This window comes from Loxodonta africana, chromosome 8 (assembly GCF_030014295.1).
Source record: "Loxodonta africana isolate mLoxAfr1 chromosome 8, mLoxAfr1.hap2, whole genome shotgun sequence".
In the NCBI taxonomy this organism is placed as follows: domain Eukaryota; kingdom Metazoa; phylum Chordata; class Mammalia; order Proboscidea; family Elephantidae; genus Loxodonta; species Loxodonta africana.
Genome location: NC_087349.1, coordinates 43,247,737 through 43,264,989, shown reverse-complemented (window position 1 = coordinate 43,264,989; position 17,253 = coordinate 43,247,737). Strand labels below are relative to the sequence as shown.

General features: G+C 40.1%; 1 protein-coding gene across 1 annotated transcript in view; it reads right to left on the bottom strand.

The window, feature by feature from the left end:
* Window positions 1–16,843, bottom strand: part of SYPL1 (synaptophysin like 1) — a 37,151-nt gene extending 20,308 nt beyond the window's left edge. The window contains exon 1 of the mRNA XM_010587345.3: window positions 16,681–16,843. Coding sequence (XP_010585647.1) covers window positions 16,681–16,749 — 69 coding nt within the window. The 5' untranslated portion in view covers window positions 16,750–16,843. The remainder of the gene's footprint in view (window positions 1–16,680) is intronic.
* Between the last annotated feature and the right edge of the window lie 410 nt (window positions 16,844–17,253).

The window sequence follows — 17,253 nt, the reverse complement described above, 5'->3', positions numbered from 1 at the left end:
TGATATATTTAAAGAAAAATCAGATAAAAGAATTAAAAAAAATCAAGAAACCTTAAGAATCATGTGGGACTCCATCAAGAGAAATAGCCTACGAGTGACTGGGGTACCAGAATAGGGAGGGATAACAGAAAATACAGTGAAAATTGTTGAAGATTTGTTGGCAGAAAACTTCCCTGATATCGTGAAAGATGAGAAGATTATCTATCCAAGATGCTCATCGAACTCCACATAAGGTAGATGTTAAAAGAAAGTCACCAAGACATATTACAATCAAACTTGCCAAAACCAAAGATAAAGAGAGAATTATAAGAGTGGCAAGGGATAAACGAAAAGTCACCTACAAGGAGAGTCAGTAAGAATAAACTCAGACTACGTAGCACAAACCACGTAGGCAACAAGGAAATGGGATGACATATTAAAAAAACTGAAGGAAAAAAATTGCCTGCGAAGAATCACATATCCAGCAAAACTGTCTCTTAAATATGAAGGTGAAATTAAGACACTTCCAGATAAACACAAGTTGAAGGAATTCGTAAAAACCAAACCAAAACTACAAGAAATACTAAAGGGAGTTCTTTGGTTAGAAAATCAATAATATCAGGTATCAACCCAAGACTAGAACACTGGGCAGAGCAACCAGAAGTCAAACCAGACAAGGAAATCCAAAAAACACAGCAAGATTATTTAAAAAAAAAAAAAAAAAAAGCTGAAAACAGGGTAACAGTGATGTTATTATATAAAAGACAACATTAAAATAATAAAGAGGGACTGAGAAATGTAATCATACACCTTCCATATGGAGAGGAAGATACACCAATACAAAGAAATAAAAGTTAGTTTTAAATTTAGAAAAATAGGGGTAAATAATAAGGTAACCACAAAGGACACAAACTATCCTACTCATCAAAATAAAATACAAGGGAAAAATACAGACTCAGCAGAAACAAAATCAACAACAACAAATATGAGAAAAGGGAAATATATAAAGAAAATCTACTCAGCACATAAAATCAAGTGGGAAAAAGAAACTGTCAACAACACACACAAAAAGACATCAAAATGATAGCACTAAATTCATACCTATCCATAATTACTCTGAATGTAAATGGACTAAATGCACCAATCAAGAGACAGAGAGTGGCAGAATGGATTAAAAAACAAGATCCGTCTATATGCTGCCTATAAGAGACACACCTTAGGCTTAGAGACACAAACAAACAAAAACTCAAAGGATGGGAAAAAAATATATCAAGCAAAAAACAATCAAAAAAGAGCAGGAGTGGCAATATTAATTTCTGACAAAACAGGCTTTAAAGTTAAATCCATCAGAAAGGATAAGGAAGGACACTATATAATGATTAAAGGGACAATACACCAAGAAGATATAACCATATTAAATATTTATGCACCCAATGACAGGGCTGCAAGATACATAAAGCAAACTCTATCAGCATTGAAAAGTGAGACAGACAACTCCACAATAATAGTAGGAGACTTCAACACACCACTTTTGGTGAAGAACAGAACATTCAGAAAGGAGCTCAATAAAGACACGTAAGATCTAAATGCCACAATCAACCAACTTGACCTCGTAGACATATACAGAACACTCCACCCAACAGCAACCAACTATACTTTCTTTTCTAATACACATGCAACATTCTCTAGAATAGACCACATATTAGGGCATAAAGCAAGCCTTAGCAGAATCCAAAACACTGAAATATTACAAAGCATCTTCTCTGACCATAAGGGCATAAAAGTGGAAATCAGTAACAGAAAAAGCAGGGAAAAGAAATCAAACACTTGGAAACTGAACAATACCCTGCTCAAAAAAGACTGGATTATAGAAGACATTAAGGATGGAATAAAGAAATTCAGCGAATCCAATGAGAATGAAAACACTTCCTATCAGAACCTTTGAGACACAGCAAAAGCGGTGCTCAGAGGCCAATTTATATCAATAAATGCACACATACAAAAAGAAGGGCCAAAATCAAAGAATTATCCCTACAACTTGAACAAATAGAAAGAGAGCAACAAAAGAAACCCACAGGGACCAGAAGAAAACAAATAATAAAAATTAGAGCTAAATGAAATAGAAAACAGAAAAACAATTCAAAGAATTAACAAGACCAAAAGCTGGCTTTTGGAAAAAATCAACAAAATTGATAAACCATTGGCCAAACTGACAAAAGAAAAACAGGAGGGGAAGCAAATAACCAGAATAAGAAATGAGATTGGCGATATTACAACAGACCCAGCTGAAATTAAAAGAATCATATCAGATTACTACGAAAACCTATACTCAAACAAATTTGAAAACCTAAAAGAAAGCAATGAATTCCTAGAAACACACCACCTACCTAAACTAACACAAACAGAGGTATAACAAAAGAAGAGACTGAAAAAGTAATCAAAAAACTCCCAACAAAAAAAAAGCCCTGGTCCAGACGGCTTCACTGCAGAGTTCTACCAAACTTTCAGAGAAGAGTTAACACCACTGCTACTGAAGGTATTTCAGAGCATACAAAAGGACAGAATACTATCAAACTCATTCTATGAAGCCACCATATCCCTGATACCAAAACCAGGTAAAGACACCATAAGAAAAGAAAATTATAGACCTATATCCCTCATGAATGTAGATGCAAAAATCCTCAACAAAATTCTAGCCAATAGAATTCAACAACATATCAAAAAAACAATTCATCATGACCAAGTGGGATTCATACCAGGTATGCAGGGATGGTTTGACATTAGAAAAACAATTAATGTAATCTACCACATAAATAAAACAAATGACAAGAATCACATGATTTTATCAGTTGATGCAGAAAAGGCATTTGACAATGTTCAACACTCATTCATGATAAAAACTCTCAGCAAAATAGTAATAGAAGGAAAATTCCTCAACATAATAAAGGGCATTTATACAAAGCCAACAGCCAACATCACCCTAAATAGAGAGAGCATGAAAACATTCCCATTGAGATCGGCAACCAGACAAGGATGCCCTTTATCATCACTCTTATTCAACATTGTGCTGAAGTCCTAGCCAGAGCAATTAGGCTAGATAAAGAAATAAAGGGCATCCAGATTAGCAAGGAAGAAGGAAAAGTATCTCTACTTGCAGATGACATGATCTTATACACAGAACACCCTAAGGAATCCTCCAGAAAACTACTGAAACTAATAGAAGAGTTCAGCAGAGTATCGGGATACAAGATAGACATACAAAAATCAGTTGGATTCCTCTACACCAACAAAAAGAACATCGAAGAGGAAATTACCAAATCAATGCCATTTACAGTAGCCCCCAAGAAGATAAAATACTTAGGAATAAATCTTACCAGAGATGTAAAAGACATATACAAAGACAACTACAGTACACTTCTGCAAGAAACCAAAAGAGACTTATGTTAAGTGGAAGAACATACCTTGCTAGTCAATAGGAAGACTTAACATTATAAAAATGTCTGTTCTACCAAAAGCGATCTATACATTTAATGCAATTCCGATCCAAATCCCAGCAACATTCTTTAATGAGATGGAGAAACAAATCACCAACTTCATATGGAAGGGAAAGTGGCCCCGGATAAATAAGGCATTACTGAAAAAGAAGAACAAAGTGGGAGGCCTTACTTTACCTGATTTTAGAACCTATTATACCGCCACAGTAGTCAAAACAGCCCGGTACCGGTACAACAACAGATACATGGACCAATGGAACAGGATTGAGAATCTAGACATAAATCCATCCACATATGAGCAGCTGATATTTGACAAAGGCCCCAAAACAGTTAAATGGGGAAAAGACAGTCTTTTTAACAAAAGGTGCTGGCATAACTGGATATCCATCTGCAAAAAATGAAACAAGGCCCATACCTCACTCCATGCACAAAAACTAACTCAAAATGGATCAAAGACCTAAATATAAAATCTAAAATGATAAAGGTCATGGAAGAAAAAATACGAACGTTAGGAGCCCTAATACATGGCATAAACAGTATACAAAACATTATAAAGAATGTAGAAGAAAAACTGGATAACTGGGAGCTCCTAAAAATCAAACACCTATGCTCATCCAAAGACGTCACCCAAAGAGTAAAAAGTTTTTAGGTATGACGTTTCCGATCAGTGCCTGTTCTCTAAAATCTACATGATACTGCAAAAACTCAACTACAAAAAGACAAACAACCCAATTAAAAAATGGGCAAAAGATATGAATGGACACTTCACTACAGAAGACATTCAGGTAGCTAACAGATATATGAGGAAATGTTCATGATCATTAGCCATTAGAGAAATGCAGATCAAAACTACAATGAGATTTCATCTCACTCCAACAAGGCTGGCATTAATCCAAAAAACACAAAATAATAAATGTTGGAGAGGCTGTGGAGAGATTGGAACACTTCTACACTGCTGGTGGGAATGTCAAGTGGTACAACCACTTTGGAAATTGATTTGGTGCTTCCTTAAAAAGCTATATATAGAACTACCATACGATCCAGCAATCCCACTCCTTGGAATATTTCCTAGAGAAATAAGAGCCTTTACACAAACAGATATATGCACACCCATGTTTGTTGCAGCACTGTTTACAATAGCAAAAACATGGAAGCAACCAAGGTGCCCATCAACGGATGAATGGATAAATAAATTATGGTATATTCACACAATGGAATACTACGCATCAATGAAGAACAGTGAGGAATCTGTGAAACATTTCGTAACATGGAGGAACCTGGAAGGCATTATGCTGAGTGAAATTAGTTGCAAAAGGACAAATATTGTGTAAGACCACTACTATAGAAACTTGAGAAATAGTTTAAACTGAGAAGAAAACATTCTTAAGGTGGTTATGAGAGGGGGAGGGGGGAGGGAGGATGGGGGAGGGGCATTCACTAATTAGATAGTAGATAAGAACTACTTTAGGTGAAGGGAAAGACAGCACAAAATACAGGGGAGGTCAGCACAATTGGACTAAACCAAAAGCAAAGAAGTTTCCTGAATAAACTGAATGCTTTGAAGGCCAGTGTAGCAGGGGCAGGGGTCTGGGGACCACGGTTTCAGGAGACATCTAAGTCAACTGGCATAACAAAATCTATTAAGAAAACATTCTGCATCCCACTTTGAAGAGCAGCGTCTGGGGTCTTAAACGCTAGCAAGCAGCCATCTAAGACGCATCAATTGGTCTCAACCCACCTGGATCAAAGGAGAATGAAGAACACCAAGGACACAAGGTGATTACGAGCCCAAGAGACAGAAAGTGCCACATGAACCAGAGTCTACATCATCCTGAGACCAGAAGAACTGATGGTGCCCAGCTACAACTGATGACTGCCCTGACAGGGAACACAACAAAGAACCCCTGAGGGAGCAGGAGAACAGTGGGATGCAGATTCCAAATTCTCATAAGACCAGACTTAATGATATGACTGAGACCAGAAGGACCCTGGTGATCATGGCCCCCAGACCTTCTGTTGGCCCAGGACAGGAACCATTCCCGAAGCCAACTCTTCAGACATGGACTGGACTGGACAATGGGTTGGAGAGGGATGCTGGTGAGGAGTGAGCTTCTTGGATCAGGTGGACAACTGAGACTATGTTGGCATCTCCTGCCTGGAGGGGAGATGAGAGGGTGGAGGGGGTTAGAAGCTGGCAAAATGGACACGAAAATAGAGTGTGGAGGGAGAGAGTGGGCTGTCTCCTTAGGGGGAGAATGATTGGGAGTGTGTAGCAAGGTGTATATGGGTTTTTGTGTGAGAGACTGACTCGATTTGTAAACTTTCACTTAAAGCACAATAAAAATTATTTTTAAAAAATTAATAAATGACACTCTGCACCATAGCTTGTTGCTTTCAAGACTATTGCCTTTACCTCCTCCCTTGCCACATGTCTTTACACCTGGTCTCATTCAGGATTTTCAGTGGTAAAGCCGGACACATAGCAAGTGCTCACTAAATAACTGCTTCATTAACGTAACATCAATTTCCAATGACCTACAAATAAAACCGCATTTCTAATCTTAACATAACCATTTCAAAGCTGTTTTTGTTACGAGGATAAATCTTATGTTAGTGATTCTGGTCTTATAGAAAAAAGGGATAAAGTACACACTCTAGGTCCTAAAAAATAAAACGAAGTACAAAATAATCTGAGGGCAATGTATCCAATCATCTCACCTCTCCCTATAGTCTACTACTATTCTGATCTGGCATTAGAAGTTATAAACTTGTAGTCCATGGGTGAAACCTGGCCTGCAAATAAATTTATATGGTCTTCCCAGTATTTATTTAAAAATATGTGAATTTGTTGCCAATATTTTAGTATCAGGAGAGTGCACATTAAAATTCAGATTTCTTGATCTTCTAGGGGAGAGGAGAGCTATGGTAACATAGGCTCACACTCCCTTAAGGCAGCAATCACATGGAATTGAATGACAGGTGTCACTTAGGACAGGGCATGTGCTTTCTAGACTCCTCCTACTCTCTATTGTTTCAACAACCCTCGGCAATCAATGAATTTCAATTATTCTTTTTCTTCCCAACGGTCTGCTTCATTCACTTACTTTACAAGGATGGTTTCTATAAGCATTTTGATTTGTACCCTTAGTCTAAAATGAGGTTCCCTGGGCCCTCCCGGCTGGGGACAACAACAGGGGTGGGGGAAGGGGGAGTGGCACCCCCCTTTTCAGCAACAGTGGCTCCTCTGCCCTGCTGCAGGCTGAGATGATAGATTTGGATCAGGATGAGGACAGGCTGCGGGTGTTCAGTAAGGATGCCTCATTGATGGACATGAATTCCTTCAGCCCTATGTTATCAACATTCCCTTTATCAATGATGAACCAAATCAAATTTGAAGCTGAGCCAGATTGGAAGGATCTCTTCATTATAGTTGATTATCCTGAAAGCCATGTTTCTACAATTGAAACTTTGATTACTTATAGGATTATTACTAAGACATCTCATGGTGAAATGTGACTCTAGTGCAAAAGAAGTTAGAAGACGTTACCAAGATTTCCTGTGGTTAAAGGGAAAACTTAGAGAAGCGCATCCCATCTGATTGTTCCTCCACTGCCAATTTATATTTCCTTGCCATTTGTGAAATTCGCTGCCCCATCCCCTCCTACCTCATGAAGAATGACTCTAACTACTGCCATTGAATTCTATCTACAGAGTGAGTAGTAAGGATGACCACCCCAGCAGACGCCTCACTTATGTAGAAAGCTGTAACTTCAGGGTCAAGAAGTGGTAGTACAATGGTTAAGTGTTTGGCTGCTAGGCAAAAGGTCGGCAGCTTTTGGGAGAAAAGACCCAGCAAACTGCTCCCATAAAGATGACAGGGTAGGAAACCCTATGAGGCAGTTCTACTCTGTCCTATAGGGTCACTATGAGTTGGAATTGACTCGAGAGCACAAAATAGCAACGACAACCTCGGAGTTAATATTAAGCCTGATTCCCTAGAACACTGGTCTCCAAAATATAATTTTATGAGTTCCTACAATATAACCCATGGTGTTTTCAATCATCTCATATGCATGTGAAAGCTGCACGATGAATAAGGAAGCCCAAAGAAGAACTGATTTCTTGAATTGTGGTGTTGGCGAAGAATACTGAATATACCATGGACTGCCAAAAGAACGAACAAATCTGTCTTGGCAGAAGTACAGCCAGAATGCTCCTTAGAAGCAAGGGTGGCAAGGCTTCGTCTGACATACTTTGGATTTGTTGTCAGGAGGGATCAGTCCCTGGAGAAGGGTATCATGCTTAATAAAGCAGAGGGTCAGCGAAAACAAGGAAGATCTTCAATGACATGGGTTGATAATGTGGCTTCAACGATAGGCTCAAACATAACAATTGTGAGGATGGCGCAGGATCAGGCAGTGTTATCATTCGTTGTACGTACGGTTGCTATGAGTCAGAACTGACTCGATGGTATCTAACAACAGAGTACAAGTAGTCTCCGACTTATGACGGGGTTCCGGTCCAATGACTAAGTCAGTTCTGATGCATGTCAGGTATTTTTTTTTTTTTAGTTTTCCTTTTATTATCAGTATTTTTATAAATCCTAATGTTGAACATCTGCAAATGAACATCTGAGAATATCAGCAAATCATACGCTGCAGCGTTGTATGTAGTACATGTTAATGATAAGATGTACCAAAAAGAAAAAAAAAGACGGTCGTAAGTGTGGTTCATAGTAACTCAAATAGTCGTTAAGTTGGGAGCTACCTGTACTCAATCAGCTGATGAATAAGAAGAAAATATGTGAATTTCTATTTATATCTACTTTTAGATCTAAAAAAGAAAATAAAGCTTTACTGAAATAAATATACCACTGAAACCCACGCTGGGCCCCTATGTCAGGTGGCTGTATGTCAGTACAATACGCTGGGCATCCTGAAGATAAGGAGAGTCATGTAATATGGAAGGGCACAAAGTGAGACCCTCGCCTATTCTATCACTTTCAGTGTTAAGGCATTACAATGTGAGCATGTCTGGCTAAGAGGGCTTACAGGATAAATTATCAAGTTTTAACCAAACCTTCACAAAATGTACTGGCGGCTTAAAATCATGTCTTCAAAGAAATTACGAATTGTTAACGTTAACACTCATGTCTAAAAAAGAAAATGGCAGCATTAACACTCTATCTGAGCTATATTCATCAGCCGCGTTACAAGGTAAAAACTTAACAGGTGTCTACATAATAGATGGGAACCCTGGTGGAGAAGTGGTTAAGAGCTCAGGCTTCTAACCAAAAGGTCAGCAGTTTGAATCCACCAGCCGCTCCTTGGAAACCCTATGGGGCAGTTCTATTCTGTCCCACAGTGTCACTATGAGTCAGAATTGACTCAAGAGCACACAACAACTGAATAGATGACAAGAAGTTGGCCAAAAAAAGAGAGAAGTTATCAAGAAGACTGTCTGACATATGGATGTAAAAATGTGAATGAAATTTGTCCCAAGTATATAATATGCCTTATATTAACTAACACAGTAAAATTTACATAGTAACACAGAATGTTTTATATATGACTGTATGTGTTAGATTTTACACTGATGGGGATTCATGCTATAAAAAATTGGGACACCAATGGTATTTTCAATGAGTCATCTGTTCTACAACTAGACCCAGTCTTAGCCCCTATTCCTAGACCCTGCTCACTCTGATGGTTCTACTGGGGAACACTTGTACTCCTCTAACTTACAGGTGTCTTTTACATGTTTCTAGTTGCAAGATCCATCGGTTTCATCATTAATCTGATGTCATCTATTTTAATTATTTTCCTGTTCAAGGCTTAGTTTATAAAAATGATATAACTGAAATCTTCAAAATATACCTGAAAGTGTATTATGAAAAAATGTTTATGTGCAAAACCAAATGTGTGCTGTTTTTTATTAAATCAAATGATCACTCAATACTTAAAAGAAACGATCACAGTGTGTTTCCCTTTACAATCATAAGAACCGATGCCTAGGGCCAAAGTATTGATTTTTTGTGAGTCAAAATCGGAAGCATTTACTAAAGATATTAATTTTAAAAAAGGTTTTGTTATTGATGTCAATATTTCAGTTTACTCTCAGTGCCTACTGAGCACTGAAATCAGTTACAAAATGTTTCAGTTTCACTCTTCTATGTCTCCTTCTGGAAAGAAACCCTGGTGGTGTAGTGGTTAAGGGCTAGGCTGCTAACCAAAAAGTCAGTAGCTCGAATCCACCATGTGCTCCTTGGAAACTCGATGGGGTGATTCTACTCTGTCCTATAGGGTAGCTATGAGTCGGAATTGACTCGACGGCAAAGGTTTTTTTTTTTTAAATGTCTTCTTTTCCTTCTAAAAACAATCATAGGAAAACTAGGCCAGCTAGAAGAGTTCCATAACCCTTAAGAATTTGGCTTATGAGATGTAAACTCTAGATTGCCTGCTGAAATAAACAGGGAAAGGTTTTTTTTTTCCCCCCTGAACTCTTAATCATCATATATTGAAAACATCTTTATGTCACCTTCATTCTTAGACAATTGCTAAGCTGGGTATAGAATTATAACTGAAGAACCCTAAATATTCCTATTTTAAAGTGATTTTTAGATTTTTCTGTTATTTTCATGTCTTTTGGAATGTATCAATAACCTGATTGTTGATCTGGCTGGTTGTCTTGAAGTGAGCCTGTCTCTTCAAGGAAAACTGACAGTTTTTCTTGTCACTGATAAGACTTGAGCTTTCAGGTGAGAATTATTTATTCATGTGTTTCGGGATATTTGGCTTAGGCTTAACTCAGCAATTTGGTAATTATCCCCTCTCTATGACTGTCCAGTGGTCTCATGGTCATTTCTACCTGGTCTTCCGAGCCCTTAGTCAAGAAACACCACATCTTATAATGGTCCTCCCAAATCACCAACATATGGGAGTACTGGCTTATCACAAATCCAGCTCTTAGCCAGCAGGTAGATTGGTCCAGGTCTTAGTTAGAAGGCTATACCCTTTCTAACCCAGCGCTGCGTAACTCACAGATCTAGACAGTAAGTTGAAGCTTACATATTCCAAATTTATTTTCCAGATCTGGGGACAGTCCTCCTTTCTCTGTCCCTATTTTCTGTTCCATTTCTGGTCTCCATTGATGTTTACCATGTATCAGAACAGCAGTTCTCAATGTGTAATCGATCTCTGGATCCCTGGAAGTCCTCAAGATTCTTTCAGGAAAACTATCTTACACTAAGACATCATTTGCCCTTTGCACTGCACTGATGTTGCACTGATTGAACAAAAGCCTAAGTGGGTAAAACTATTGGGCTTTAGCATGAAGGCAATGACATCAAACTGTGTTTCAATGTCACATACTTGGAGTTAAAAAAACAAAAACCAAAGCCAATTTCATTAAAGAATGTCTTTGATGAAGCAACAAAAACTACTACTTTTATTAAATTTCCCCACTTGGGTATGCAGCTTTTTAATATTCTGTAAAACAAACAGAAGAAATGATGAAGTAAAAGAGCTGAATACAAGATTTCAAAAAGTGGCTCAAGAAGACAAGGTGAAATATTATAATGAAATGTGCAAAGACCTAGAGTTAGAGAACCAAAAGGGAAGAACACAATTGGCATTTTTCAAGCTGAAAGAGCTGAAGAGAAAATTTAAGCCTCAAATTGCATTACTGAAGGATTCTATGGACAAAAACTGAATGATGCAGGAAGCATCAAAAGAAGGCAGAAGGAATATAGAGTCAATGTACCAATAAGAATAAGTCAACACTCAACCATTTCAGGAGGCTGCATATGATCAAGAACTGAAGGTAGTGATAGAAGAAGTTCAATCTGCACTAAAGGCACTGGCGAAAAGCAAGGCTTCAGGAATTGAGAGAATACCAACTGCTTCAACAAACAATGCAACGTTGGAGAGGGCTCACTGGTCTGTGTCAAGAAATTCAGAAGACAGCTACCTGGCCAACCAACTGGAGGGTATCCATATGCGTGCCCATTCCAAAGAAAATTAAATGGAAAGCAGAAATTACTGAGCAACATCATACGCCAGCAAAATTTTGCTGAAGACCATTCAAAAACGACTACAGCAGTACATCAAGAGGGAACTGCCAAAAGTCAAGCCAGATTCAGAACAGAACATGAATAAAGGACATTACTGCAGATGTCAGATGGCTCTTGGCTAAAAGCAGAGAATACAAGAACGATGTTTACCTGTGTTTTACCGACTGTGTGATGGCATTCAACTGTGTGGACAGTAACAAATTATGATTAACACTGGAAGAATGGGAATACCAGAACACTTTGTTCATGCAGAACCTGTATACGTATCAAGAGGCAGTCGTTAAACAGAACAAGGTTTGAACCTTGCATGGTTCAAGACTGGAAAAGGTGCGCAGGAGGACTGTATCCTTTCACCTTACTTATTTCCATCTGTATGCTAATAGTGGTGCGGGACTGTATGAAGAATGTGCCATCAAAATCGGAGGAAGACTCATGAACAACCTGCACTGTCCAGCTGACACAACCTTTGCTTGATGAAAATGAGGAAGATTTGAAGAACTTACTGATGAAGGTCAAAAGTTACAGTATGGACGCAGTATAAATTACATCTGAATGTGAAGAAAACCAAAATCCTAACAATTGGACAAATAAGCAACATTACGATAAATGGAGAAAAAAGTGAGGTTGTCAATAATTTCATTTTACCTGGATCAACAATCAAGGTTCACGGAAACAAGAGACAAGAAATCAAATGATGTATTTGCCTTGGGCAAATTTGCTAGAAAAGACCTCTTTTAATTTTTAAAAAAGCAAAGATGTCACTTTGATGACTAAGGCACACCTGACCCAAGCCACAGTCTTTTCAATTGCATCATATGCATGCAAAAGCTGGGCAATGAAAATGAAGACAGAAGAGGAATTGATGCATTCGAATTACTGTATCAGTGAACAATACTAACTATACTGTGGACTGCTAGAAGAACAAATCAGTTTTAGAAGAAATACAACCAAAATGCTCCTTAAAAGTGAGGATGACAAGACTTTGGCTTGCTTACTTTGGACACGTTATCAGCAAAGACCATCACTAGAAAAGGACATGTCTGGCAAAGCAGAGGATCAGTGAAAATGAGGAAACTCCTCAATGAGATGGATGACAGAACAGCCACAACAAAAGACTCAAACATATCAATGATCATGAAGATAACACAGGACCAGGCAACATTTAGTTGCATTATACATAAAGTCACCATGAGTTGGAGCAGACTCCATGGGAATTAACAACAACAATGATGAAACCGGAAGTACAAATAAAGCACTACTGCCCCATACCAAAATAAAATGGTTGTTTCCAGGGAAAGCATTTAAGCAATCGAGTTGCTAGCTGAACTAGTCACTTTTTTTCATGGAACACCATTTTTACTTGAAAAAATAAGTAACAGGGCCAACCCAAAGCAAATTCGAGTCAAATCTGACTTACAGCAACTCTACAGGACAGAGCAGAACTGTCCCATAGGGTTTCCAAAGCTGTAAAGCTTTACGGAAGCAGACTGCCACACCTTTCTCCAGTGGAGTGGCTGGTGGGTTCGAATCGTCAACCTTTGGTTTAGCAGCCAAGCACTTAAGCACTGTGCCACCAGGGCTCCAAAGTAAGACAAGCTATAGTCATTCAGATACTCAACATACATTTTTCTAAAAAATTAATGAAATAAGCCTGTTACTTCAAGAAAACTGATGACATTTGTTGCCACTGATACGATTTAAGCTTTCAAGTGGCTTATTACTGTTATACTTAAATAAACAAGTATTTTTAAAATTTGTTTTCATTTCTAATATAGTAAATATCGATAGATATAACCCAGATAGGAAGCCCTCATGGTGCAATGGTTAAATGGCTCAGTTAGGCTCAGCTGTTAACCAAAAGGTTGGTGGTATGAACCCACCATCGGCTCCATGGGAGAAAAGACCTGGAGATCTGCTCCCATAAAGATTAAAGCCTAGGAAATTCTACTCTGTCCTACAGGATCACTGTTGAGTCGAATCAACCCAAGAGCACATAACAACAACATAATCGACATAAAAGCTCTCTGAGGTTCTCAATTCTTAAGAGCATAAAGGGGTCCTGAGATCTAAGAGTTTGAGAATCATTATATTAGACCCCTGTTATCTTAATTTTCCCCTTTATATTTTATCAGAGATTACCATATGTGTGTGGGGGGATTGTCCAGGGGAGAGATGTGTTCTGAAAATAATAACAACATATATATATTGCCTATGAAAATCACATCTGATGTACTCCACGAAGGTGGTCATGGTGAATATTTAGAGGATTCCAGGTAGAAGTGAGCAAAGACATTTAAAAAAAAAAAACAAAACCCATTGCTGTCGAGTTGATTCCAACTCATAGCGACCCTATAGGACAGAGCAGAACTGCCCCACAGGGTTTCCAAGGAGTAGGTGATGAATTCAAACTGCTGACCTTTTGGTTAGCCGCCAAACACTTAACCACTGAGCCACCAGGGCTCTGAGCAAATAAAGCAAAGGCATAGGGGTGAGTAAATAAGTCTACTAGTAAACTTTAAGTTCTCCTTGAATATAGAGAGCCCATTTTTTTTTTTTTGTAGTAGATAGAAAATGCTTAAGTTGAGACTATTCAATGAACACCCCAAAATGGCAAATAAAATTTTGTACCATGTACGGATATATTTTCCCAAGGAAAGGTCCAGACTCTCAAAGGGATCAACCAACTCCAGAAAGTTAAGAACTGATCCACTGGATAAACTCCAAACTATTCTGCAAACCCCTTGAAACCTTTCAGAATCATCTCGAATCACCTCCTCTCTCCCAGTTTATGCTCCAGCCAAACCCAATTGCTTTAGGTTCTCAAACAGATGCTTCAACTCTTTACACCACTGGACATAAAACTTCCTTTGCCTGGGAATCCACTCCCCAAGTCAACAACTACTCCATATGGCATTTTGTTATGTCTTCATGTACTTCCTTAATAGATCATGAGGAAAAGATCACATTTTATTCATGTTTATAGCCCCTAGTGCCTGGCACAGTAGATACTCAAATATTTGTATAATAAATATGCACTAAAAAAAAATTTTTTTTTATACCAATAGCAATGAAGGAAATACTTTTTTCATTTTCAACAACTTGTTTTACTAAACGACTCTCCTATGTAACAAGTTGTTTAAAATAGTATTTCCTTAAAAAGCTTAAACAAGATATTTTTCAAAATCTATCAGACCTTTTTGGGTTTTTTTTTGATCAGACCTTTCTTGGATCAGGTGGACACTTGAGACTATGTTGGCATCTCCTGCCTGGAGGGGAGATGAGAGGGTGGAGGGGTTTAGAAGCTGGCAAAATGGGCATGAAAAGACAGAGTGGACTGAGAGAGCAGGCTGTCTCGTTAGGGGGCGAGTAACTGGGAGTGTGTAGCAAGGTGTATATGGGTTTTTGTGTGAGAGACTAACTTGCTTTGTAAACTTTCATTTAAAGCACAATAAAAATTATTTAAAAAAAATCTATCAGACTTATAACCAGTAATGAACTTATCTCCATAAACAAAAACCAAATCTAACCTGCTGCCATCAATTCCAACTCATAGCCACCATAAAAAACCAGTGCCATAGATGGTTTAAAATGTTAATAAATTTAGGCAATGTCACAAAACAACGTGTATTATTTAATGAAAAACCGATTTGCTTTGTAAACCTTCACCAAAGCGTAATAAAAAAAGTTATGAAAAGTTGCTTACAATTTTTTAAAGGAAAACACTGACAACATACGGACAAATAAAAACTGCCTTTTCATCAAAGTGAAAATTTAAATTATTATCTCTAAATTTAATTATAATTCAACTATACTAAATCTACTAGGTACAAGATTTTTTCTTAACGTTTACATTTGTTTAGCCTACTTAAATGTGATTTTCAACCTGCAAGCGCTTTTACATGCCTTAATAATTATTCTATTTAATTCCGGACCCAAGTTTTAAAAACTCTAGGTATACACATTTATATGCCTTTAAGGTAGATATTTGTGTGAAATTAGCAATATTTCAGTTTTCAGAAAACACTAAGCAAAGCTTTAGGGAGATGGTGGAGGTTGGATTGAGTACCCAAGGAGAATTTGAGTTTCTGTGTCATTTATCTAAAACAGGAACTCGAAAGTTCTCATTCTTCACCATCACTAAAATATAACGTCAAGCAGTTATGGATGTAAATGTTGCTGGCTATAAACACAACGTGCCTGCACAGTGGAGGGATGACAGCTTCCAATTAATAAAAGCCTAAAAATCAGAGCTGAAATACGTACTAGGCCACGAAGTCTGAAACAAGTTTACAAGAAACCCGCACTGCCTGGAATATTCACTAACACCTCCAAGCGAGCGATCATTGCCAAGGTCGAATTAATAAGTCTCCTTTGATGTTAATGATTGAGCGTTCCCAGGAAAGGCCTAAAAGCTGACTGCAGACTGTTGCTCGGAAATACCTAAAACAAACGTGGGATGTCGACTTCTATGTTACTAAGTGTAGGGAACTGACCAGATGCGGTTTCTTAAAAGACCTTTCCCTCGCTCCCCTAACCCACAGTTTATTTTTAACTCTAACTGGAGCCAATCTTAAAAGTAAATTGAGAACTGAATCCTTCTCTGATTACTTAGGCAAGGAAAAAAAGAAAAAACAAAAACAGCTTTCGAAGGAGCATGAGCTCAAGTCAGCAGAGGGCGGAGGTGGCCGCGCCGCTCTTTCCGCACAGCGCGGGGAGCGCACGGCCGGCGCGCGTCGGGCCTCCGGGATTCGGTTAGACCGCGACAGGAAGTTTTCTCTTCCCTTGCGGGAGGGAGTGGGGCCAAAGGGAAATGAGAACTCTCACTCTCCCAGACGGCACCCAGAGATAAGCTTCGAAGACCGAAGGCGGCTCCGCGCGGGACCGAAGTGGCCGAGGGACGGCGTGGCGCGGGAACCCGTGATTCCACGCCGACGCGGCGTCTCTGCCCGCGCGGCCGAGGCAGCGGCCTGCCCTTCCTTCTTCCTTCCCTCGAGGCGGCGGTGGCCTCGGGGTCAGCGGGCCGGGCCTCGCCCCCCGCCCGGGGACCCTCCGCCTCCCCGGTCGGGGGCGCCTAAGCGAGCGGGCCGCGGGTGCGGGCGCGGCGGCGGAACTACGGGCTTCCCCGGCGGCACTCACCCACTCGAGGACCTTGATGAAGCCGAGCGGCTCCTTGAGTGGGGTGAAGTTGATCTGGAAGGCAGACATCCTCTGAGGGAAGGAGGGAGAGAGAGTCAGGCGGCGGGCTGAGGAGGAGGGGAACACACCCTGACCCCAGCAGCCCGGCGGGAGGAAGGGTAGGCGGGGCGGGTGGGCAGGCTCCGGGGCGGGCCGAGCTGCCGCGGGCCGAGGTGGGCGGCGGTTGAGCCGCTCCGCCCAGGCGCTGGGGCGGGGACGGAAAGGGGCTGGCGTGGGAAGCCAGGGGCGGGCAGGGTCTGGGAAGGGGAGGCTCCTCCCCGGGGCCGCACCTGCCCGAGCCGGCTGATTCGCTGGCGAACCAAGTACATGTTGGATGCCATGCTGCGTGCGCCGCGCCCCCTTCCTCTTAAGTTCAGCCTCAGCGCTCTGTCTCCTCTTGCGCACGCGCGCGCCTGGGGCGGGCGCCTCGCGCCACGCTTCGTACCGCGTGCGGCGGCCGCGCACTCTCGCCCTGGGGCGCAAGAACGCCTTCCGGCGCACCCAGGTTTCGCGTGTGCCCGCGCCTGCGCAGTA